Source organism: Elephantulus edwardii, unplaced genomic scaffold, assembly GCF_000299155.1.
Source record: "Elephantulus edwardii isolate Elephantulus edwardi_28Jun2011 unplaced genomic scaffold, EleEdw1.0 scaffold00181, whole genome shotgun sequence".
Taxonomy (NCBI): domain Eukaryota; kingdom Metazoa; phylum Chordata; class Mammalia; order Macroscelidea; family Macroscelididae; genus Elephantulus; species Elephantulus edwardii.
In genome coordinates this window covers 3,241,287-3,268,786 of record NW_006399931.1, presented here as the reverse complement: position 1 = coordinate 3,268,786, position 27,500 = coordinate 3,241,287, and the positions used below count along the sequence as shown (strand labels likewise).

General features: G+C 40.3%; 1 protein-coding gene across 2 annotated transcripts in view; it reads right to left on the bottom strand.

Moving 5' to 3' along the window:
* GRM8 (glutamate receptor, metabotropic 8) overlaps window positions 1-27,500 on the bottom strand; it is a 1,137,490-nt gene that overhangs the window by 107,375 nt on the left and 1,002,615 nt on the right. For both annotated transcript variants that reach the window (XM_006896079.1, XM_006896080.1), the window contains one exon: window positions 14,877-15,812. In XM_006896079.1, the coding sequence (XP_006896141.1) occupies window positions 14,877-15,812 (936 nt within the window). The remainder of the gene's footprint in view (window positions 1-14,876; window positions 15,813-27,500) is intronic.

The window sequence follows — 27,500 nt, the reverse complement described above, 5'->3', positions numbered from 1 at the left end:
CAAGGCTTTAAATTGCTCAGAAGAACACTGACTCTTTCCTACAAAGCTCCTGGTAAATCTGAACCACTTCTGTTGAGCACAACTCCGTGTAGACTGGGCCACCAGAGGTCCCAGTTCAAGTATTAGCCCTTATTGTTTGACATTCAGAAATATACCAAGTATGAGCTCCAGGTTGTCTTATGCTTCAATGAAAACAATTCTGAAAGACAGTTTTATTTATTTTGGTTTAAATGTAAAATACTTAAAGTATACAAATGAAAAACGCCATAGGACTGACCATCACAAGGGAATGAAATCAAAATTACCCTAAAAAAGTGTCAAAGATGCTTTGAATAGAAAAATCCACTTAATTCACAAACTCACATATTAAAATGTGACTCTATTTATATATTAATATAGCATTTAATATATTAGTTATATTTTAAATAATATATTTAAATATTTAAATTAATAATAATTTTGAAATTATGTAACTAAATTTTTAAGAACAGCCTTTTATTTATGCTGTTAAATTCATTTGAGTGCCAGGGTGAAGTCTCTCTCAGGGAGGAGTGATAGGGAATGGCAAAGGATACACTGACAAAGAAGATTGATCAGAACTGGCTTTGACAAGCACTGTGGCATTTGGACAAGAACAAACTGGGAAGAGGGTAGAGAGAATAATGCAACAATGAATGAGTGGAAGCCCAAAATCTCTGTAAATGTTTATGAAAATTAATAAAATATAATTATAGAAAAAAAAATTCATTTGAGTGCCATGTCACGCATTTTACTTATTCACAATCCTGATCTATGTGTATCCATAAATTTTGTATATATGTATATATATGTATATACCCTAAATTTTTATTTTATCCATGTAAGTGATGTGTCCCCAGTTTTCTATAAGGAGCTCTGTATCTGTAGCATTATCTGTGGCCGGTTGTCCTGCTGACCCCAAGCCACTTGGCTCCTGCTTGCTGGACCCCACGAGCAGTTCTGAGGGAGAAAGATGAGTAGCTTCCTCACATTAAGCTTTAGTAAAGACTTAGAAGCTCAACGGAGGGGTGCTAGGAGTAGAAATCAAACCGATGGCAGAGGATAGGAGGTAAATTTTCTGAGTTTACTATCCTGTATAGTGGGATAGAAGAAGCCATCCACAATGGCAGGCAATTGCTCTCTCTCATCTAGACCAGGCCAGGACTGCAAGCTAACAGCTCCTCCTTCAAGTTGTATTAGGACCCGTGTGGTGGTCACAGAGGTGGTTCAACCCTACTCCGAGACATAGACTCTGATGCTCTAACCTTCCTTCCCACTCTGCCCTCTTGTGCTACCCATTCAATTTCAAATGATTCCTCCTCTTCTACTCCTGCAAACATAAATGAAGTCTCAGTTCTTCTCGTCTGAATTCTCGCAATCATATTGCAATTGTCTCTCCCCCCTCTTTTCCTTGCACACTCCAATTATTCCAACTCAGCCCTGTAGAGAAATCTCATGGAAATTGTTGAGAGTGCACCCTTACTTAGAAAGACTCAATTCTAGCCAGCTCCTTAACAAGTAATGTACCATCTTAATAGACATTAGGTCCCTGAACAAAATGGCTCTCAGTTAGCTAACTAGTCTTACCTTGTGAGTAATCGTATAGTTCAATATGCTCTTTGTAGTCACTCAAGGGGCATAACTGAATCCACAGTGGGAAAAAAAGTAGTAAATATTAGAACTCTGCCTTTTGAACTTAAGTAGACTTTGATGTTGGAAAACTGTGAGATGATTTTCAACTTGTAAACCAAAGGAAAAAAGCAAATACCTCCCCCTCCCGTCACACACACACACACAACCAAAAAACAATGTCTCATTGCTAATGGATAGATAATGAACACTGTAATGGAATAGGTCAAGGGAAGGCCAATCTGAAATGCATGGCTGATCACACATTGTAGGTACTGCAATTAGCAATCTGGAGCAGGCCACACATACTGATTGACTAGGGGTGGGGTGGGGGACACACAAAAACACCTCATTCACTTGGTCCCGGTGTCTTCCATTCCAGTGTACTGTTCATTATCTAGCCATTCTTTCCATGCTCTCTCCTTCCCCATGTTGCCCCTATTTTTATAACAGTGGTCCTATGCAGTATTACAGACGATTAGACAGCATGTATACGGCGATTGGATAGGAATCTCTGGTGGCAATCCTGAAGGAATGTGGTTTGAATTCACCAGCTGCTCATTAGGAGAAGAATGGACTATTTACTGCCTCTGAAAACCCACTGGAGGTCAGCTATGGGTTGCATCCAACACGATGGTACTCAACTACAAACATGGCCATTGACAATCTGGAAAAACACATGTATCACAAAGTGAACTGGAGGAGGAGGAGGAAGGAAAACGTGCATCAATGAAGGCATAAAACTTTCCTGTAAACTTTCACTAAACTCACAAGTTAAAAAAGAAATTTAAAAGATAAGGGGGAATATTTGATGGTACTAAGCCAAATGTGAGTGACTTTTCATCTGTGGCCCTCAGGCCTGATTTTCATTGTTTTTAGTCAAACATTCTTCTAGGTCTCACAGCACTGGTCTGTCCACTTGCTGTACAGAGGTAGCTCGCAGCTGCAGTGAAGCTGAACACTGTGACATTTATGTGTCAAATGCAATAATGGTCACCCATGGTGGACAGAGTTTGGCGGAACTCCCTGATTAAAACAAGTTTGGAAGCAGGAGGGGCATCCACTTCCGCAATAGCTTGTCTCCGGAAACCCGATGAATCTGGAGAGAGGATGAAAGTCACACAAGTGTCGAGGACTTTTGTTCATAGGGTCGCTATGAGTAGTCTACAAACAACTCGACGGCACTTAACAAGGGGGAAAATATCTAACAAATCAAAAATACCTTTAATTACTGTTGATTCCAATTTATAGCTGGCATCCAACATGGAGAGGATTGCCCATCTTTCTCCCACAGAGCCATTGGTAATCTCGAACCACCAGTCTTTGGATTAGTGCTGCACGTTCCTACCAACTATGCCACCGGGCTCCCTAGAACTTCGCTATCAGGCTTTCTAGTAATCAAAATAGAAGCAGATTAACAAGTTATTCTCCTGTGACTGTGGGTGGCTCCAAGCTATCCGCCTTTGAGTCAGATAGCTCAGTGCTTATCTCTTCTGCCTCCAGAATTCCTTAATTAGATGTTAGGATCTAATAGATCCTTTCCTATTTCCTTTCAAAATATCTTCTATATGAAATTGGTGCTGTTTTTCATCTCATAACAGGTATGCTTTTTAACCAATTTTGTTGGACTTCATTGAGAATATTCAGACAAAATATATAGGCACCAGATTTTCTGAGCCATTTATATTTTTAGTCTCCTATTGATTGATAGCTTGGCTGGCTACAGAATTTTTAAGCTTAAAATACTTTTCCTTCACAAAATGTGTGCTGGTTTCCTTCTTGATTCCAGGGAGAGAGAGGAGGCCTGATGCATGCCTAATTTTCATTCCTTGTAGGCATTCTTTTTTTCTCCCTAAAAGCTTTCAGATTTTATTTTTATTGTTACTGAAATTGTACTAAGTTGGACGACCCTTTTAGTTTTAATAACTGAAGTATTTTTTTAAGCTTATGAAACTTTAAATAATAATTTCCTTCTCTCTTTCTTCTTCTGGGACCCTTCCTAGACATTTGGTGGAATCCTGAATTTACGGTGCATATTCCGTAGCTTTTCCTCATGTTTTCATTGTTCTTCTTTTCTTTTTGGTTGTTGATGTTGTTAAGTGCCTTCAAATTGAGTACAACTTACAGTAACCCTCTGAATAATAGATAGAACTCTATTCTATCCTGTGCCATCTTTATCAGACACACCCACTTGAGGCCATTGACACAGACACTGTGTCAATCCTCTCTTGCAAAAAATTTCCACCTTTCCAAGCACGATTTCCCTCTCCAAGGAATAGTCTCTCCTAATAACATACTCACTCTATGTGAGACGAAACTTCACTATTCTTGCCTTCAAGGAGCTCTCTGGTTTCACTTCTTCCAAGTTTGTTCTTTTCTTTTGACAGTCCATGGGATATTTAGCACTTCTTGAAAATGACAATTCAAAGGCCTTGATTGTTCTCCTGTCAACATTACTCATTGTCCAGATCTCAGATGCATACCAGGTGACTGCACAGACTCTGGCTTGAATCAGCCACATCTTAGATTTTAAAACCACATCATGTTCTTCAGGACTTTGGAGAGATCACTGATAGCAGACTCGGTCAATGCTATAACTCCCCAGATTTCCGGACTGCTGGTAGTAAGGGAGTTGATTGTGGATCCAACCTCCCCCTGCCCTTTTAGGCACTACTTTTCTATTTTATTTTAAACATCTCAAGCCTGGTTTTAATCTCTACTTATTCCCCTAGGCAGCTTAGTAGTAAGAACCTGCACTGCAATCCTGAAGGTACGTGGTTCAAATCCATCAGCTGCTCTGTGGTAGCATGCAGCTAATTGTCTCTGAAAACCAGAGGGTCATCGATGGGTCAGTTCTGACTCAATGGTACTCAACAAAAAAACAACAGAAACATTCCATTTTAGAGTCCATCCATTGAGCTTATTGTTCTAACATGAATGACTTTAATTTGAAGAATGATATTCTTATATTTTGATTGGTCTCATCCAGAGTTTCTGGTACATAATGTGGGTATGTTAGCCTCCAATGTTCTCTTGATTCTCTTTCCCAACAAACTAAAAAAAAAAAAAAAGTATGGATTTGCCAGGCAGCTCTGGTGCCCTAGTGGGTAAGGCATTGGGCTGCCAAACTAAATATACGTAGTTAGTTTGAATCTATAAGCTGATCTGAAGGAGAAAGATAGGCAATCTCCTCCTGTGTGATTTAGTGTCTCTGAAGATCTCCTGGATGGCTAGCTAGCTCTGCGTCAGTTCTAACCTCATAGCACATGACAGCATTCCCTAAGTTATCATTATGTTTGCTTGTTTTTAACTTTTTGTATCTTATTTTTCAGGCCTGCTTTATCTTGATACTGACTTTGAGCTGTGATGTTGTGATCCTGAAGTCTTGATGTATAATTAGTACTGAAGGTCAGAGCTCAGCAAGAGAAAACTGGCACAGGCCTGTTTCCTGGGATGAGAGGGCTGAGTGTGGACTTGCATAAATCAGAAATGGCTTTGATTAACTGACTCCTCTTCAGATGCGCGGATTCAGGGAAAATAAACAAGACTTATACCCACAGTAGGGGTAATAGTAAAGGCCTTCGCTTCTCGAGTTTATTCCATGTATAAGATTAGAGAATAAAAGGGGGCTGAGGGGTCCCCTGGCTACAGTGAAGACACATTTCTGCAAATAACTCTCTTCATCACTCTGGCTCTTGTTTCAGGTCTTTATTGGCTAAGAATTTGGCTATTACTAAGGACTTCCATAGGAAGAATGACTTTCTGTGCTTCCCATGGTATTTTCTCCATAAGTCAGACTCAGATTTTTAAAAATATTTTATTGAGTGCCTTTACCTGATGCTTGCCATATTTAACTGAAAGCTCTTCAAGAAAGAAAGAAGAGCAATCTTCTTTCATATGATTTACAGCCTCAGGAATCAGGGTCACTATGAGTCACCTGTGACTTGATGGCACTTAACAACAACATCATCCCTCCAAAACACTGTTCTACATTTGGTGGTGTAGTTAGATACCTTCAAGCCAAGTACGACTCACAGTAACCTTAAGAACAGTGGATCTAAACCTTGTCCTATCTTGTACCATCCTCATCTTCTCTGACATATTTGGGTCCATTGCTTCAGTCACAGTGTCAAGCCATCTCATTCAGGGTCTGCCTCTCTTTGTTCCCCACGCTTTCTAAGTGTTTAAGGTGTTGGTTTTCTGCAAAAGTATCATGCAGCACTTTTTTGAGGGTAGAGCTTTTTGCTGTAGAGGAGTTTCTACCCTCTGACTCTACAGGACAAGGTAGACCTACTGCCGAATGGTTTCTAAGACTTTAATCTTTATGGAACCAGGTTGCCATGTCTTTCTCCTTCCAAACAGCGAGTGGGTTGGAACTTTGTAGGAAGTACCTGAGTGCATAAGATTTCCACAAATGGCTGAAAGTGATCATATACATTGTTCCATAGTTTTTCTCCTCTTTTTGGTTTAGTTTTACCCTTTCAGACTTGACTGTAACTGTCAAGGCTTCTCTAGATAAAAATCTCTCCTAATACCTGAAATAATTTGGTAATTTGAGACTTCATGAAGCCTGCAAACAGACCCATTTCAATGACTGAAGGTTGACAAGAAAGATAGTGCCATAGAGTTTGCGAATAAGTAGCCCTGTGTAACTATTGAACAATAAGCAGCACACAAGCTGGCCTGGAGCCATTTTTGCTTCCCTTCCTTCTGAGCATATGGAGAAATTCCAGGGCAGGTATGGTTGGATAACTACCTCCACTATGATACATTCTGGAAGTCTTTCCCGTCATTAATCTGTCATCTATAGCGCACTGGGCTGGAGGTTTCTCAGTCACTTATTTCCTCATGTGGAATATTCATTGAAGCAGGAATTCTATTATTACTTTCAGTATCACTTCTCATAACTCTTGATACAGTTATTCACATTTCAGATGTTAAAAATGTCTGCTTTCTTATGACACTTTGCTTTCCTCCAGTATTTTCTGCTATATAAATGGAAGCAGCCACATACTGCCTTAGGACCTATTCATTCTCATTCTCTCTCTCCCCCCCACCCCTGCCTCGCTCTTGCCCTCTCTCTTACCTTCTCCCTCCCCCCATCTCTTTTGTCTCTCTTTCCTCTTCCTACATATGTCTATCTCCCCTGGAACTTCCTGGGCTGTGACCTGTATGATCAATACTCTGAGGCAAGCCTCCTTATTTGAAGAAATACTGCAAATTAGGGGTTGGCACAAACGGAATATAAATGGCTGGGGAGGCTTAAGCAATATTTGGATAAATCAAATCAGATCCTCCCACATACTCCATCTGAATATATTTAGTCATTAATCGTTCCTTGAGAGTGTATTCTAGGCCAGGTAGAATACTTAGTGCTAAGGGAATAAAGGTGAGCAAAATGAAGACCTTTGTGACAATAAATAACAACAACAATAATAAACTGACATGGCAGTAACTTGTTGTCACCCTATGCGTCTCAGTTTCCACAAGGTTTGATATAGCAGTCATTTTAATTATCATTGCCTTTTTTGTCCAATCAATAATTTATTCTTTGTTCATAGCTTTTTACAGAAAACCAGAATAATATACAGACAATTATATACATGGATCTTACCTAAAGGAACATACAAGTATCAAATTGGTTTTATCTATAGAAAGAAACAATACAGAACTCATTATCAGCTGTCTAAACAAGCATTGAGGCTGATTGTGGAACAGAACATTAATTACTCATATGCAATTTAAATTGCAGATATATATATATATATCAACTATTCTTTTGTTTCAATGCAGTAAACATAATTTATCCAATTTTTCTCAGTCTTACCTCGACCCCAATGTCAGCCTCATTTCATAACAGTGGCACCATATAATATCTGTCTTTTTGTGACTGAGATATTTTACTCATCATAATGTCTTCCAGGGTTACCCATTTTGAATAATATTGCCATCAAAATTTGGGGATTAAGAAAAGGATCGCTGGGCTTTATTTCAGTATGTTTCAGCATGGATTCAGACTCATAACCTTTTCATTAACCCTACTTGGGAAATAATACTAAACTCGTTAACAAACCCATAGCCCATCTGAGAATTCCAACTCCTGGTGAACCTGGGAGACAGAGTGGAAGTGACCCTTAGAGTCTCCCAGGCTGCCCTCCCTGTGGCAGCAGACCACCTGATCTTGCAGCAATGGGGTGACTGGTGCGTCCCATTCACGGCACATTTGGGTTTCTTATAACTCTGCTCTCCAGAACTCACTGTGCCTCTCCACTGGGTTTCAGAGGCTGGCAATCACACAGAAGGAGGCTGTCCATCTTTCTCTCCGGGAAGTGGATCTGAACCGCTGGAGAGGCGTGAGCTTTGAGGTAAGTAGTACAACTCCTTACAGACTCCACCAATATCTCTTCATGGTTGTACATGTTAAATCATTTTCACGACTAAACCCAAACTAAAAGCAATGGCTCGGAGTAGATTCTAACTCATCGTGACCCTTCAGGAGAGAGTAGAATTGCCCCAAGGTTTTCCTAGGCTGCATTATGGGAGCAAAGGATGTTGGGAAGTTTTTTCCCCTACAGAATGACTTATGCCTTCAACTACTGACCTTTCAGTTAGCATTCAAGTGCTTCAATCATTGTGCCACCATGGACCTCTTCATGACCCCGCTTCACTGTCGTCCAGCAGGTTCTGACTCAAAACAACACTCCATAGGATTCCCAAAGCTTTAAACAGCAACAGGAGGAGACTGTCCATTCTCCCATGAAGCCACCGCTGGATTTGTTTGAATCACCAGAAAGGTGCACTCTGGATTAGCAGGGAAATTGGCTGTAGGGGAGACCACCAGAGCTCTCTTATCCATGACTAGGGAGCTCTGGTGGCCTAGTGGCAAGAAGCTTCACTGTAATCTCAAAGGCACACAGTTCGAGGCCACCAGCAACTCCAAGGGAGAAGGATGGGCAATCTCCTCCCGTGCAATTAACTGCCCAGCAAAGGGTTAGCTGTGGGTTGGTTCTAATAACAACAACAAATAACAGTGTGGTATTATTACCCTTAATAATAGACTCGAGGTACTTATGAGTACAAAGCCATAACATAATGGAATAAGAGGAATTTCTGTTTGTTTGTGTTTTGGTTTTTATTTGTGTTTGCTTTGTTTTAATGCTGGTCATTTTCTCAGAAGAACTTGATTCTGTTTTTGTTTGAGGATGAGACTGGCTGCAGATTGTAGAGGTCTGCTTTATATTCAAATTTGTATGTCTAGAAATTTTTATTGTATTGATTTTTTATACAATTCTCAGAAGTAGTCACTCATCTATATTTTCTCAGCTAGTTTAACTGAGGGAAGATTTGAACTCAAGTCCTCACAATCCAGGCTATAGCTGTTCTTTATCCAATCCATCCCCCTCCACAACTCTATGCTCCTTTGCTCCGTCAAAAGAAAAATAAAGAAAAAAAGAAAAGAGGAAAAGTCCCAGAGAGCGACATCTGCGCTTCTTTCCTTTGCGTTTGAGATGGTTTAGATGAGTGTTTAGATGGAACTGAAGACCAAGGACCCCATTGGCTGCTGTTGAGGGCTCTCTGACTGACAGCAACCCCAGAAGGCAGAGGAGACCTGTCCCTTTGGCTTTCCAAGGCTCTAATTCCTAATGGAAAGAGAATGGCCCACCTTTTCCATGTTTGGGGCTGGATTCCAACCATCAACATTTCTGTTTTGAGGCTTCTGCTATTTTTCCTTCTATCGAGGAATCTGTTTCGGAGTCAAAGACTGAAGCCACTTCTAAGTAAATATACATGGCTTATCAGCTTTTCTCACTAAAAAATGTAATAGGGATCAGAATAAAATGTACAGATATAATGTGGCATTAGGCCACAGTCTGAGCAGAAAAAGGGATTCATAGCATATTCATGTCACAATGCAAGGAACTCTAATCCATCATTCAGTGGGCATTTAGAATCCAAGTAGCCCAAGTGGTGCAATGCTTAAGTGCTCAGACTGCTAACTGAAATGTTGATGGTTTGATCTCACCTAGAAATTTTGTGAGATAAAAGATCTGACAATCTGAAGGGGGGTGGGGTGGGGGGCAGAGAGAAAATTGCAACAATGAATGAGTGCCAATCCAAAATTTCTGTAAATGTTTATTAAAATGAATAAAATATTTATAATAAAAAAAAATTTAACCCCCCCCAAAAAAAGATCTGAAAATCTGCTCTCCTAAATATTTCCGCCTAGGAAGCCCTGGGAGATAGTTCTAGCCTGCCCGGCAGGATCTCCATGCATGGGAATTGCTTTGATGACATGTAACAGTGGTAATATGCTGAGTCATAGTCACTCGGGCACTTTTCACATGGGGGTACTTTTCACAAATCTGTGAGGTTGTCACAGGTAAGAGTGGAAAATACAGGAGCGAAATAAAATGAGCAGGCTAAGATGATCTTCTGGTTTCTCTCATCCAGAGAGGACGAAAGGAGAGAGGCTATCGGCATTTTTTAGTTGTCTTTTTGTTTGGAAGGTGTTTGGTTTGGTTTCCACATGATGCTCTGCTTGAAGAAATGTGCTTCTTGGAACTTGGCAGTGTCATAACCTTTGTCTGATAATCTTGACTTCCTAAGGCCAATTAGAGATGGTAAATATGTGTTTAAGTGCGTCCTGCCATCCTACCTCCAACCCCAACCATCCCTAAGGATTCTTCTCCTGACCACTAATTATATTTTTTTTTTCTTTTCAGCACAGTTATGGAAATTTTTGTGAGTCTGTGGCCATGTCTCCGTGCTGCCCCTCCTGAACACCATTTATGTTGCAGAAAAAGTGCATTTGTAACACAATCTAATGGATGCAGCAGTAGGCAAAAAGATAGTTATTATGGTATAAAATATCGATTGGAAAAACAGGAGATCTCTTGATTTCAAAACCTGAGCAAAAACATAAAGAGATGAATTAATGATACTGCAAGACCCCAGAGGTGTCTCTCTGCCTGGAGGTGCTTCCGCTGACCCTTTCTAACCTTACCTCACCCAGAGGTCTTCCCAAACAGTTGCCTAAATTAGCAAGCTCATTTGCATCTTATCCCTGCTTCTCTTTTAATTTCAGAAAAACCTCGAGGTTAGGTGAGCTCTTTTCTACAGGTACTATGCTAAGCATATGCTAAAGCATCATTAAAAGCAGACTGGAAGGACTTCTGATCTGTGGCCCTGTTCTGTGATAAGAATTCCATGACATTAACTTAGAGTTAATAAACTCTAGTGGCTTAGCAGTAGGGAGTTGTGCTGCCAATCCAAAGGCAGGCAGTTCAAATCCATCACCTGCTGTCCAGGAGAAAGATGGGCAGTCTCCTCCTGTGTGATTTACTGCCTCTGAAAAGCAGCTACAGGGTGAGTTATGAGTCTATGGCACATAACAACTACAATTTATAGTTACAGGATGCATAGCTCTCTGCATTTCCATCTCAACACTGACCCGTTGAATATCATCCTCTGTCCTTGAGTCTGGTGACTGGCTAGCGCTGGCAGGAATTAGGCAAGCGTGGCTGGAAGCCAGACACAGTCTTGAAGGGCCAGACCACTGACAGGGGCTCAATAATTAGTGCAATGCTAGATGCATAGTAGGGCCTCGTTCAATAAGGATCTGCTGAATTAATGGATGTGTGTGCTATCTCCCTGTGACACCATCAGTTGATAACGCAGGGCTAATTGGCTGAACATTATAAATAGGAACAGCACTGACCACCTCTTTTGCTCCTCAAAGTCAACGAAATGTATCTGAAGACTCCTTTTCAAGAAAAAGTTTATATTCATTTTTAATCTTATTGTGGATTGTTTTAACAATCTGTGTGAGGTGGAAAATGAAGATATTCAAACATTTTATGTGATGTTTTGAATAATAAAGATGCTTGAGGAAAGCAGATAGAAAAAAATAAAAGGACGTTTTAGGCTTACACATAATTAGCAAAATATTAGTTATTCATAATATGGTAGCTCTTGATGTAGAGCTAATCTGAGTTCAGCAACTCCAAGACCAGCTTCGTAGTGTGAGGATTTTACAGCACTTTGTTAATGAGGTATATGTCTACGGCACTACACTGTTAACTGTAAGGTCGGTAGTTTGAATCCAACAGCTGCTCAGTGGGAGAATCTTGCTCCTGTCAGGATTTATAGCCTTGGAAATTGTATGGAGCAATTCTCCTCTGTCCTATCAGGTCACTATGAATCAGAATTGATCAGACAACGGGCTTTCTCTTGTTTTCTTACAATGCTTTGTACAAATCCTAAAACTCATACTTCTTATCATTTTATTGTGACATGAGAAAAAGTACACAAAGAATGATGATCTTTTTTCATTCACCCATTAATATGCATCTTGTTTATGACATTAATTAGCAGGTTTTCAGGTATTAGGGTGGCCTAGACAAATGGTGGTCCATGTCCACTCCATTTATAGACACAAGAAAACAAAAATAATAGATATGATGATAATTCTGAAACTCTGAATTCAAAATGAAAACACAAACAAGTACTTCAAACATCCACTGAAGGAAGAAACAGAATGAAAATATTGAATAAGGATGTTCCAATATTTATTGTCTACCACAAAGCAGAATAAATATTTATTATGGTCCTTCCCATATAAAACAATTATGTAGAAAGGGTAACCCTAGACCCAAATCCAAGTATAAATTCTGCTTATATTTGTGATATTATTAATCATTGATAGACATTGCTATTCTCTGAAAAAGAAAATCCATTACTTTATTTTCCCTCATTAATTCAGTGAGCTCTAGCAAATAAACCCAACAGATTTGAGAGACATATCTCCTTATTCATGGGCAATCTGTTGTCATGCATTTATGGCCTCTGAACACCCTCTGGAGGGTCGGCTATGAGTCAGTTGCTATTCAGTGGCACATAACACCAACTCCTTAGTTAAACTAATGTGTACGTGGATGTCGAGCAATATAAAATCGTGACCTGAGCCAGTGTTTGTGGTCGATGTGCTATCTGTGATAGCAGTTCATCTAACATTGGCGTTGCCCTAACCATCTACCCTGAAGACAACATTCTTTTTTTCCCCTCCTGAGGTCTACTACAAGCATATACTAAACTATTCCCCAAATATCTTTTCCAATATAGTCAAATAGATGCAGATTCGATTGCTTGTGCCCCAAAAGCCATGAAATGCATCATTATCAACACATTTTTACAACGGACCACTAGAAAACAGATAGAATTATGGAATCAATTTTACCAACAGGTTACAAGAAGAACTTGTCCTGAGAACACATTTAAACCGCTCTGTACTAAACCACACGTATGTGTCTCTGACCAATCATGTCATCTCTCTTGCATTACACGCTTCTCGCTTCCACATTTTCACTTCTAGATATCTTGCTTTAAACTTCCCTGAGAGTCGTTTCAGTGGCTATGACATTTGTAATCTTTCTTTTCCACTCCAGTGGCACAAGAACTGAGTCTTTTTCTTTGGCTGTTGGTGTGGTTATTTTTACTCTCTGGCAATGGATGTTTCCTAATCTAAAACAGCCCTCATTTGCTTTTATTTCATCAGACTCCATGACATTGCTGCATGACATTCACAGTCTTGATCTCAATAAACTCCCACCAGCATATGTCAAATTCCGAAGTACTGGTTGTTAGTGGTGGAGTCACAAGCTGTTTGACTTTGTTGCTTGCAGCTTATTTGGTCCTGTGTGAAGCATAATGTCCACCAGGCCATAAAAACAACCAAGCAACCAACCAAACCCACTGCTGCAGACCAAATTCCAACTCCAAGGGGCCCCCTAAGACAGAGTAGAACTGTCACATCAGGTTTCCAAAGCTGTGGGTTTTTATGGAAGCAGACTGTGGCATCTTTATCCTGCAGAGAAGCTGGTAACTTCAAACTCGTGACCTTTTGACTAGCCGCTGTGTCATGGAACCACTAGGGATCATATGACTCACAAAAGGTCTCACAGGCTTGAAATCCATTGTAAGTCTTTTCTCAGCCACAATAAGCATGTGGGAGTAGATTTTTCTTCTCAGGCTGGGTCCAGTCCACTTTGAACTGGTAAAGTATTAATACTCACACTGATGAACTCTGACTCCTGTGGAGTACTTCTGCTCTGCATTAGATGAAGTTAAAAGTCATGAAGAACCTTGCTTTGAATCATATGCCCTTAAATACATACCCTCAAGGATCTTTGATGCTTCATAACTTCTCACCGTGGTGTCTAGAACACTTTTAAAGTTTTCTCTTAGAGAAAAGAAGGCATTACAGAAAGATAGCATGTGCCTATGTTTGTCAAGCAGATTTCATTCCTTCCCATGCCACTACCCAGCCACTACCCACACCTCAGGGTTCAAGGCTGTTTTGACTCCTATGAACAGCTCTGTCTGTCTGCACACACACTCAGCAAGTATTTCCGTTTGCGTGGAGGTGTTCTTCACTGGCAGTGTTTTATGTTGCAAAGGTTGAAGGGAGGAGATTTGTGACAAAGGAAAATTACAGCTCTTTTTTCTTCTATTGGGAAATGTAATTGATCTTTAACCTTGTTATTTTTTTTTATTTTATTTTTTTTTAGGCATTAACTGCTTTATGTAACTGCCCACTTTTAGCCTCAATAATACTCGTCTATCATTCTCAACACACAGGAAATCAGATGGATAGAAAGGATATTTTTGTAAAAAATTGCTTCATATTGAACTCCACCATTTTGGATTCTTTTTGTGGAGTTGTTTACCATAAACCTGCTTCCTATAGTAGTAAATTTTAAAAAATCATCATAATTATGAAAGGGTGGCATTCTCCTAAAGTCGTGTTAGAGCCCATGAAAGGAGACATTCAGCTGCATCGAGATGTCCCTGGACAGCTCCTTTGTCCTCCCAAGCTGTCCTGTCCAGTCCCCCTCCCCTTTCATTACCATTTAGAAAAGAGCAGGGATTTTAGGAGATAAAAGAGCTGGGAGAGAAGGCCCAGGAAGGGAAGTGAGCTCTGTCAATCTCCGGCTTTGCCAGAGAGGACGCTGAAAAGTGTTCTTCAGGGAAAATGAGGCTTGGTCAACACATATTCAAACTAAAGTGACCTTGAGAGAACGATTACTAAATAAGAACAGCGCAGGCCGAGCTTCTTGAGAGAATACAAATTAATCAGCAGGGAAGGAGGCAGAGCGACCGAAAGGAAGGAGTAAGATCGAGAAAGAAAACAAGCAAGCAGACAAATGGAAAAGGCCTTCCTTGCCACTTACCTTCTCTGCGGACTGGGCTGTGCCGAAAAAGATGGGAATAAAGGCCAGCCAGACGATGCAGGTGGTGTACATGGTGAACCCGATGGGCTTGGCCTCGTTGAAAGTCTCTGGGACGCCTCGTGTCTTGATGGCGTAAACAGTACAAGTCACCATCAAGAGGATACTGTATCCGAGGGAGCAAATGAGTGAGAGGTCCGAGATGTCACACTTGAGCACTCCCCTGGCGTTCTCGGGGTCCAGGGTCCGCTGCTCCCCGTAGTCTATGATGATGTGGGGCGGGTCCACCACGAACCACACAAACACCCCGAGGAGCTGGATGGAGATGAGGCTGAAGGTGATGACCAGCTGCGACGCTGGGCTGATGAACTTGGGGGCCGTGACGGACTTCTTGCCCTGCTCGAAGATGCGGTGGATGCGGTTGGTCTTGGTGAGCAGGGCCGCGTAGCTGAAGCACATGCCCAGGCCCAGGAAGATCCTCCGGAAGGAGCAGATGACGGTGTCCGGGGCTGCGATCATCAGAAAGGTGATGGAGTAGCAGAGAAAGATGCCGGTGAGGAGCACGTAGCTGAGCTCCCGGCCTGAAGCCCTCACGATCGGCGTGTCGTTGTAGCGCACGAAGGTGACAATCACGAAGGTGGTGGCGATGATGCCCAGGATGGCGATGAACACGGGCACCACCGCCCAGGGAGAATGCCACTCCAGCTTGATGATGGGGATGAGCTGGCAGCCCGTGCGGTTGACGTTGGGCCTCTGGTCCAGAGGGCAGAGTTCGCAGGAGAGCTCGTCCACCTGGTAGTTGTAACCCTCGCAGCGCTCGCAGTGCCAACAGCAGGGCACCCCCTTCACCTTCTTCTTCCTCTCCCCGGGCTTGCAAGGCAAGCTGCAGACAGAAGCCGGGGGAGCGAGCTCCCTGTTCGCCCACTGCATGCTCTCCACCTGTGGGGAGAAACAATTAATGAGCCTTCGGATCTCCCCCCATTTATAACAGCCTAATCCCAGCCACAGGTGCGTCATAAATCACCGGGAGCAAGCAGTACAAATAGAGTTTACCATCGTCAGAGCCCCATGCCTCTGCCCGATATTGGCTTTATGAAAGTGGTAAGTGATTGGGTGCCATAAATCACTCACGTCATCAACCTGACAAGTGTCATTAGTTTCCATTTACCTCCTCAGTGCTGACCACTCTGACGTCTGGAGGAAGATTTATCACCCGAAACAGTTTCAAAACTCCAAAAGAAAAAAAATATGCCCTATGGAAATATGCTTTAGAGGTAATTATAGATATAAATGCCAGAAACCCGGAGACACTGCATTAGGATCTAATCATATATCAGAGGAGAAGCAATCACTTATTTGAAGGAAATCTAAGTATAGAGACCAAAGCTTAGGAGTGCTTAGAGGGTGTAAGAGGGGAGGAGTGTACCTGCGTAAAGGATACAGTTTCAGCTAATGCTCGTGGGAGGAGTTGGAAAAGGAGCAGAGCGTGTGGGACACAGTGTTTGCAGAATATGGAGCCTCACCAATGGCCTGGTGATGCCTTTGAACTGACTTGTTACATGTAGTTTAATCACAGTCATAAAAAGTATTATCTTTCCACCTAAGGAAACTCAAATCAAATTGTATCATTTTTGAAAGGAAATGGTAAGATGAGTTATCTAAGCTCTGACTCTTCTTAAATGATGTGTTCATAGACATCGCTGTACTAACACTTTAGCCCAGGGACTTCTTTCTTTCTTTCTCCTTTGTCTTTGATTTCCAAAACCTGAAAAGACAGAATAGCCTCATGGAACTGTTCTCCGGTTTCAAACACACTCTGATAGCGGGTTTAAAGCAACCAATTGGCACATGTGAAGCAACTGCCCATCACCTAGGGTGCCTTATCTACCTCGGGACCCAAGATTCACAAATCACTCATTTGAGTTAAGCGACAGAATACCACCATTAATATTAATATGTCCATTGTTGTAGCCATTAGTTGTCATCGAGGAGTGATCTTCTGAACAGATCCAAAACCTTGTTCTATCTTATACGGTTCTAACAAAACTCAAAACAATTGCTTTCAAGTCAAAACTAACCCTCCAGTAGATTTTCAAGGCTGTAAGTCACACAAGAAAAGATAGCTCATCTTTCTCCCACAGAGCTGGTGATGCGTTCAAACTGCCAGAGAGGCACCACTTTGGAGTTAACAGTGCCTCTCCCTTTACACTACACTACCAGAGCTCAGTGGCATCCTGAAAGATGTAGAAAGGGAGAGGGTGCATTCTCATCAGGTCATTCCCAGGTCACAGTGACCCTCTAAGGAAGAGTACAACTGCCCAATAGGGTTGACAAGGCTGTAAATCTTTATAGAGAGAATGTTTCATCTCCTCCCTTTAGAAAGGTGTAGTGACAACTGCTGACGATTTGGTTTGAATCTTTGTCTTATTCTGATTGTTGTTAGATGCCATTGAGATGGCAGTGACCCATAGTGAGCCTGTGAATGGTGGATCTGAGTCCTACCCTGTCCTGCCCCAACTTCATCATGTCTGATATATTTAAGCCCATTGCTACAGACACTGTGTCAATCCATCTCCTTGAGGGGCTTTCTCTCCTCTGCTGATCTTCTGTTTTTCTAAGAATAACACAGGCATTGAAAGGGACCACCTGTGGGCTCAAGAGCACAGTCTTGTGGGTGCATTGAAGTCAGGTGGCATAGCACTGTTCACAAAGAAAATGGTATAAATCCTACATTGGTGAGTAGCAAATAGACTTTTTTTTTGTAGGAATAATATCCTTTATTTCAATGCAAATAGACTCTTAAAAGCTTATGCACAAACATCAAAGATGCAACTTTGGTTTCTCCATCTGGACTACGACTGAAGAAAGGCAAAGACATATGAAAACAGTTACTCCCAAGAACTGATGGAGCTCACAAACCTCAATCTCCACACGTGTTAAATAAATGGGAGAAATGGATAGGTGCTGCTGCATTGTGGGGAATACTATCTTACATCCTGAAACAAAGTCAGTATAAACTGTTGAATGAAAAAATCAATTTGTTCTGTAAACTTTCACTCAAATCACATTAAAAAGTTACAAAGGAAAGAAACGATAGCCTGTGTCAATTACCATGTACTCAAGAACAGTTCAAAAGGGTGCAGGATGGTCAATATCGCTTCTCCCGCCTGGTGTCATCTCTCTTCTGGAACCATTGACTGAGCTTGTTCTCATGAATAGGTCTATTTCTTACGGCACTTCTCCCCTTTCTTATTGGGTGAATGGTTGAATGGCTGAGGGCAGAGGCTTATAGTTTCTGCACTCAATACTTATAAATATCCGTCTAATCTCTTCAAAGCAGAAGAGAGAAACCATGCATCTTTAAATACAAACATTCTCCCTTGAGAAAGAAGATGCCATTTCATGTGTCACAGGACTCTCAAGACTATAAAAGACCTATCCTGTCTGCTCACCACAAAAGAAATCTATCATAACCCTCCTAATTTCCCATGAGGTTTGAATGATTCAGAAAGGTGGTTTTATTTACTTATAGTACTCCATTGAGAAAGGGAAAAATGGGGAAAATTCAAGGCACAGAGTGGCTTCTCTGAAAAATGTTCAGAAAATATTAAATATGCCACTGAATGGCTAAAGTATTGATTTTAAACCTTAATGGTCTTTAGCATAAAACATATAAAATACTTTTTGTGAAGGTTATGTTTCAAAGATAATTATTGCAAAATAAAAATTGCATTCATGCTGGGCTGATAGAGATTTACAATGTTATGTTAGCAAAACATCTCATAAATATTCCATTTCAGGGTTGATAGAGACCTGAGCGGTCAGCTTGTCTAACCCCATTTCTGTTGCTTTACTTTTCAATGCTTTTGATTGTTAGTAAAAACCCCAATTTTGTTAACAAAAGATGTTGTTGTTGTTGTTAAGTGCTGTCGAGTAGGAGGCGACTCCTAGTGACCCTATGAACCAAAGACCTGGACACCTGTATAACTTTCGTTCTTTCTCCAGGTTCATAGGTTTTCCTGTGGCAAGCTATTATGGAAGTGGATATTGATTCCAAGCTTGTTTGAATCGAGGAGCTCCACCAAACACTGTCTACCATGCGTAACCGTTATCACATTTGACACATCACTGTCATAGTGTTCAGCTTCACAGCAACCACAAGTTTCCTCTGTACAGAAAGTGGACATACTAGGGTTATACAACCTAGAAGTATGTTTCACAAAAAACAAGCAAAGGCAGACCTGAGGGCCACAGGTTAAAGTTGCCCACCTTTGGCTTGGAAGCATGACTTTCTGTTCACTAGGCCAACCGCGCTCGCGCTAGCTCTCGCTCGCTCTCTCTCTCTCCACACTAAATAGATCTCATTGCATTGGAAAATAGCTGCCATTATAAATGAGGTATAAAGTTTTAGGAATGTTGGGCATACATAACCAGTGAAAACAAATAAAAGGAGAAAAACTACATAGAAGTTATAGAAAAATATCAGGTCTTTTAGTAGCATGGTATTTTCCTTAAATAAAAATATATTCAAATTAAAAATGTAGCATTTTTAAAGTGATGAATGAACTTTAAGCAGATTTTAGTAAACACCTTGGTGACAATCCTGCTAAACATATTTGATTTTATAATTTTCACCACTTAATCTATGCATAACTATATTGTGTATTACTGCCTTTGATGAAGTCTAGGAATCAACCAGCATCTACTTCAGAGAAGAAGAATAAATAACAGCTGAAGAGGCAAGATATTATAAACACATTAATAGGTAAGATTAACAATTTATTTTGTATATGTTGCTAAGTGAGGATTTAAAACAATGCTAACTGAGAAAATGAAATGAAACTATCTCATTTTCACAACTATGTTTCAAAGCATAAGCAAGGTTAATTCAACTATTTCCCAATGCTGTATAAATAAATTTCTACCATCCTTCACAAAAGGATCATAAAAAGAAGCCTTAGCCATGCATTTCTAAATTTGCCCTTTTCTGTCCTTACACATTAGGGAGCTTTGGTAAGCCACTGGCAAAACACTGCGCTGGTTCAAATCCACATGGTTCAAACTTACCAGCTGCCCCTTGGGAGAAGGCTGGACAATCTCTTCCAGTGCCATGAACTGCCTCTGAAAACCTGATGGAGGGTCTACTATGGGTCAGTTCCAACTCAATGGTGCACAACAAAAATAACAATTTACATTACAGAGTTATGGTGGCCCAGTAGTAAGAAACAATGGTGCAATTCCAAAGGCGCACAGTTCAAATCCACTAGCTGTTCTACAGGAGAAAGAGGGCAGTCTCCTTCCGTGTGATTAACTGTCTCTAAAACCTGCTGGAGGGTCAGCTATGGGTCGGTTCTGACTTGATGGTACACAACAACAACATAGGACTTTCTTTTTTTGGTCTAAATGGTATAACCTAAAAAACAGATCATAGTTATATGGGCCGACCAAACACACAGCTCAATCCTGTCTTGATAATGCTCACCAACAGTATTTCATGGAACGGGTTCCAATCTAGTGCATCCCATGAAGCGTAAACAATCATCTGCTTTTTCTGTTCAGATCCTATTATTATTGCAAACCAATATACCATCAACCACGTACAAAATCTCAAAACCTTGGATGATGCTTGAATTTTTAAAAACCTGTAAGCTTTCCATAGCATTCAACTTAGAATACTATTGAGTAAATTCCTAAAGAAAACACTATTTTTTTAGAACAATATCCTTGTGTAGTTTATTAATGTTTAAAAAAGGATTACAGTTGAAAGCTCCATTATCATTCATCACTTCCAGCATTCACTACAAAATTCTTATTCATTACGGTATTTCCATTAGAATATTTATCCCAGATAGTAAATGAAACTTGCTTTCATTAGGGTTATTATCACACATGTGGGAAATTTTAAATGCAATGCTTTCAGATAATTGATGCCTAGTCTTATCATTCTTAATTAGCTCCTTTCATGGGTTCTAAATAAGTATAGTATTAATATTCATTTTTGATAGCTATTTTGTTGTTCTTCGGTGCCATCAAGTCAACTATGACTCACAGTGACCTTAGGAAAAAGAGATCTGAGATTTGCCTTATCCTGTGTTCAGTAACTAGTATATACTAGGTCCCTAATATATAAAATCCCACTCTGCAAGATGCAGCGCTTGTTGAATTGAATGGTCGGCTGCATTTGCAGACATTTCTGATGGCACTGGGGAGTTTTAACAATCTTTTACTCATTATTTTCTGGATAATCAGCCATTTTAAGTGTGCATTCAATTATTATGAGTTATAAAAATGCCAACATTTGGAATATCTTTGTATCATAATGATTCAGATATGAATGAGTACAAGTTACACAGTTATAGGACAATATAATTTAATATAAAGTTTCGTAGGTTTTTGTTGTTAATGCCATCAAGTCATCTGTGACTCACGGTGGTGACTCTATATATACACCAGCTCTGAACTCTGCCCTGTCCTGAGCCAGTCTCACTGACTCCAAAACACCTACTCCTATTGCCACAGTTACTGTATCAATCCATCTATGAACCAACTCAGTGAATCTTAGTTGGTCTTCAGAACTTGTAAATCTTAATAGGAAAATAGGGTCCATCTTTCTCTCTATGAGTAACAGGTGAATAACCTGTAACAAACCTTTGGAGCAATCCCCTTCTAGTTAGCCAGGAAACACGCTACTGACTACGCCATTAGAATGTCACAAATGTGAGTATGTGTATGTGTCTGTGTGCATTTTTTTATTATTCTTCTGTTTCTTTGGGGTCATTTACAGATATAAATTACCATATAAGAGATAATGGATTTTTTAAAAATTATTACTACTTCACTATGGATAATATCTCAATATAAAGAAAAGAAATTCCTTGAAGTTCTGGACAACTTCAATATATTTTTTCCAGTTATCATTTCACTTAACTCCATAAACAGTGTCCAGGGAAGCTTCAGCCAAAAGGTACCAAACAATAAATTGCACTGGGAAGATCCTGCTGCAAAATATCTCACTGAAGTGTTAACTTTTTTAAAAAATAACACTTTGAGAGCATAAGTGTGTCTGATCCCAGTGATAATATTTTCAATTGCCTTATATTTGTTTGATATGCCAGATGTAGATAATTTTTAAAAGTACAATGTTTCCACCTGTTATATAACAACTATTGCTGTTGTTAAGTGCCCTAGAATCATAGACAATCCACAGCAACCCTGTGAACAAAAGTCTTTAACAAAAAACTTTCATCTTTCCTCCAGGTTCATAGACTTTCTGGAGGCTAGCTTTTTTTTGCGGGGGGGGGGGGGGGAGGGCGGAATTGGATGCCATTTCTGCTTCCAAGACTATTGAAAGATAAATTCAAGAAACTATTCTAAATACCATAGTATGTACAAAATATAAATACATACGTGGGGAAATATTTTAAAACTGTAAGACTTCTTCATTACAAACTATGTAAAAATATTGAACATAGTGAAAGATCTAAGTATACAATATCAAGTTCTGTGCTCATGAATCATGACACTTAATATTGGTTAAAGAGCTATAATCCTTAATTTGCTCAAAGAGTCACTGTAATCACTATAAAAAAATCTAAGGTGCTTCTTTGCAGAAATTGACAAGCAGAACATCCAAGTCATGAGGAGTTACATAACACTAAGAATCTCTGAAATAATTTTGAAAAACAAAATCACAGAACTTACACTTCCTGAGTTTAAGTCCTACTCCAAGGCTACATTAATTATGAGAGAGTGACATTGTCAAAAAATGTTCAGATCAATGAAATAGTACTGAAAGTCCAGGAATAAATCCTCAATTTTATGATCAATAAATCTTTAGTAGGAAGTCAATGTAATTCAGTAGAGAAAGTATAGTCTGTTTCATTAGGAGGTGTCAGAAAAACTGGATATTGATATGTAAAATAATAAAATTGCATATTCAAATATTAGCTCGAAATGAACCCAAGACCTAAATGCAAAACCTAAATGTATAAAACTCTTAGAAGAAAACATGTTTCTGGTGTTGTTGTTATATGCCCTCAATCTGACCCTGCAGTAGATTTTCAGGACTAAACACTGCATAGGAGGACACTGCTCATCTTGCTCCTGTAGAGAAGCTGGTAGATTCAAACCTCTTGCCTTTAGGTTGGCAGAACAACTCCTTACCATTAGGTCTCACCAGAGTGGCCTAGAAGAAAACATAGGAGTAAATGTATGTAACCTTGACACAGAAATGGTATCTCAGAAAAGATGCCAAAAGCATCACTAAAGAAAAATAGATTAACTGGACTTCATTGAAATGAAGCACATAAGTGTTTCAACAGACAACTTTAAGGAATTTGGAAACTAAGACAGTATGACATATTCAGAATAAGCAAATCTATACTGACAGAAACTAAGCAGCTTGTTGCTTTCCAGGAACTGTGGACAGAGAGGAATGAGGAGTCATTATGTGTGGTTAAGGATTATAATGAGAGTAATCAAAAATTAGACAGTGGTGATGGTCAAGTGAACCTGTGAATTTACCAAAACACAATGAACTGTCCACAATACACTTTATAAGGAGGAGTTTTACAGAATGTGAATTATTTAAATAATAATCATATATACATATATTCATATTGAGTCGTAGGGTGTAATTTGTTGGACTGCTAGCAAAAAGTTCAATGGTTCAAAACCACCAGCCTTTGCAAGGACAAAGAGGGGAAATCTTCTATGAAGATTTACAGCTTGAGAAACCTGAGAGAAGGACTCTATGAACAATGAATTAGCTCGAGAGAGTGAGCTTGATTTGGTAGATAGATAGATGATAGATAGATAGATAGATAGATAGATAGATAGATAGATAGATACACACACACACACATAGATGACAGCTAGTCAGATAGACAGACAGATTCTTGTATATAGGGATCTCCAGTGGTGTAGTCCACCAGAGAGCTCTTGTGGCCTAGTGGTAAGAAGCTGTGCTGCAATCCCCAAGGCACATGGTTCAAATCCACCAGCTGTCCCATAGGAGCATGGGCAATCTCCTCGGGCAATTTACTACCTTTACAAACCTGCTTGAGGGTCAACTATGACTTGGTTTTGACTTGATGGCACACGACAACAACAACAACAGGTGGCTTAGTCCATAGGGAATTGAGCCACCAAATCAAAGGCCATGCCTCTCTGACTGTTCAAATCTACGAGGAGATCAAAGGAAGGAAGAGAAGAATCCTCCAGCATGATTTCCAGTGTTGGAAACACAATGGAGGGTCAATTATGGACCTGTTCTGACTTGAAGACAATGAGTGAGCTGAGTTTGGTTGTGGTTAAAGTGTTTTAACCAGGACACAGATGACAGGTTTGTATTTCAAAAAGAGTCCTGGGGGAAGAGTTTTGGCCACAAACAGGTGAGTCATGCTGAGTCTGTTGCCAAATTTCAGGTAAATGGTAAACGTAATCTAAATTATAAGAGTGAAAATAAATATAAATAGGTTTTCTATCAGTTACTTTTTCAGGCGCCACCTAGCTTTGGTACACAGATTGTTTTAGGCACACACAGATAAGTGGATGATTTTAGACCCAAAAGTCACTTGGGATCATACCGCTCAAACCATGAAATACCTACATGGAGTTAAGGGTAGGTAATCCTGTTGCAAAAATGTAAGACAGCTGATTCATCAGCTAACAAATACGGTGTTATGGATTGAACTTCCTCCTCATAGAGTGTTAATGATTATAATTGTTGATGCAATACCTTTTGAGAATACGTTTTCTTTGTTATGATGATGAGAAAATACCAGTGTGTCTTAACTCTAATAATTTCTGAGTTGTAATGAGTAACACAGATATATGGATAAGAACAAATGGTGGAAGAGAAAGATGCTACATGGAGATTGCAAAGGAACAGAGGACCAGAAACTGACAGATATAAAAACCTTCCCCAGCAGAAAGCAAGAATCTTCTCCTAGACTAGATGCTCTGTATTTGGACTTCAAGCGGTCAGGTCTTCCATTCATAGGGTCACTATGAGTCACCTATGACTTGGCAACACTTAACAACAACAGCATAGAGAGAGATTAGTTGGCCTACTGGACAGAAAGTGATGCTACCAAGTCAAAGGTGGATGACTTTAATCGCAGCCCTCAGTCCTGTTTCTAATTGTTTTAGGTGAAATATTCTTCTAGATCATGTAGCCCTGGTCTGTCCACTTGCTATACAGCAGTAACTAGTAGTTACTGTAACGCTGAACACTGTGACACTGATGATAATGATAATGACATGTGATAATGGTTACCCGTGGTAGATAGTGTTTGGTGGGGCTTCCTGATTAAAACAAGCTTGGAAGCAGGAGTGGCGTCCACTTCCAGCTTGCCTCTGAAAACCCTAGAAACCTGGATAAAGGATGAAAGTTCTACAAGCATTCAGGTCTTTCATTAATAGGGTCACTATGAGTTGTCTATAACTCAACAGCACTTAACAACAACATTCTTCTTACTCAGGTGTTCTGGTGGCCTAGCGGTAAGAAACTGCACTACTATCCTCAGAGCACATGGTTTGGATCCACCAGCTGCTCTGTAAGAGCATGGACAATTTTCCATGCGATTCACCATCTCTGAAAACCCTCTGGAGGGTTGGCTATGGGTCAATTCCAATTTGATGGTGCACAACCACCACCACCACCACTCTTAATAGGAAGCCGTGGCAGCCTTATTGTAAAGATAACTTACCAGCTTCAAGTCACTCAGTTTGAATCTATGAGCTTCCCTGCAAGATAAAGATGGGCAGTCATATCCCGTTCAACCTGCTGCCTCTAAAAACCCTCTGGAGGGTCAGCTATGGGTCACTTCCAATTCTATGAACATAACACCACCACTCTTCTTAATTGTGGGAGCACAAATGTCTTCATTTCTAAGTTGCCTATTTTTGCATTTCTATTGACTATAGCAGCACCAGGAATTCAAGATACATGACTTTGTATAGGATGTTGCAAATACAGAGATTCAGAGAGCTATTCTTATGAAGTCACGGGCTATAGGATGGGAAAAACAAGCAGTGATGAAGAAGAAATCATAAGTGATATTAAAATTATCCACTGATATGCTTATCTCCCCACTAGATTGGGAATTTACCAGCATCTATCCTAAGATCTAAGCCTGAGAGGGGTCTCAATGCTGGATTAGCTCACAGACTGATTAATAATTTAACCATGTGGTAAGCACATATATGATTGCTCCAAATTTAAAACTGTCTTGAGGAACCTTGCCGATAGTCTGTCTGCTGAAAACCCTCTGAACCTGGATAAAGGATGAAAGTTCTACAAACATTCAGGTCTTTCATTAATAGGGTCGCTATGAGTTATCTATAACAACTTACGGCAATAAGACATGCGATGAATAAAGTCATTCTGTCATGTTATGTATGGCATCCAGGTGACTTCACCCATAACTTTAAGAACGTGGTTTTGAGATGATACACCCTGGTGGTAGAAACTAGTAGTGCACTCTGCCGCTGAGTGCATGACAGGTGAGTGCATCCGGGGGAGCCTCAGAATATCCTGCGATCTGCTTCCCAAACAGTAATCCTTGAAAGCTCTGCAGAGGACGGCTCTATTTTGACATACATGTCTGCCATGCGTTGAAATTCACTCAGTGGGAATTGGTTCAGGATGATGCCGTTATGACAAGTGTATGACCATAAAGGTATTTGTGTACACACACACACACACACACACACACACACACATACACACACACGGGAGCGAGGCGGGGGATGGGGGAGAGAAAGAGAGAGAAGTGAGGAGAGAGAGAGAGAGACAGGGAGGAGAGAGAGAGGAGAGGGGAGAGTGGGAGAGTGTTATGACAAGTGTATGCCCATAAAGGTATTTTTGGAGAGGGAGAGGAGAGACAGAGACAGAGAGAGAAGGAGGAGGAGGAGGGGGAGAAAAAGAGAAACTTGCATATTCTTTGGCTTCTTATTGTGAATCAGACTGGAAAGAGGGCATATACTATGTACCTGTAGTGAAATAAATCTTTTCAAAAAATTATGTCAGCAACAGTAAGCAAAAAAAGCCACAGTTCCTGGGCAGTCTCCAGATCTACTTTTATGCTTTTATTTTCCCACAATGTTCCCCTGTAATGTTCATTTCTGGAAATAGTTGCATGAGGTGCCCCCATCATTAAAGACTGCTCTATGCAGAGAAATCACATCCTGCCCTGGAGAAGCAGATTACGTTGAGACTTCTTTGGGGGTGTGTGTGTGTGTGTGTGCCAGTAAGCATGCTGTGAGATGATGAGTTTCAGAGAACAAAGGAAGCCAGACCTACAACACTTTCGGAAAATTAAAACCCATGCTGAGTTTATTCTAACTCATCACAACACTGCTTAGAAAAGTGCAGGTCAGAGAAAGAAAGTCCCTTGATAAGACGGATTGGCACAGTGAGCATAGAAATGGGCTTGAGCGTGGTAGAGACTGTGAGGATAACAAAAGACAAAACAAGGTTCTGAATGGTTCAACATAAGGAAAACAATCAATGTAATTCATCACATCAGCAAGGCAAAGAACAAGAACCATATGGTCCTATCAATTGATGCAGAAAAAGCCTTTGATAAAATCCAACACCCTTTCATGATTAAAGCACTCAAC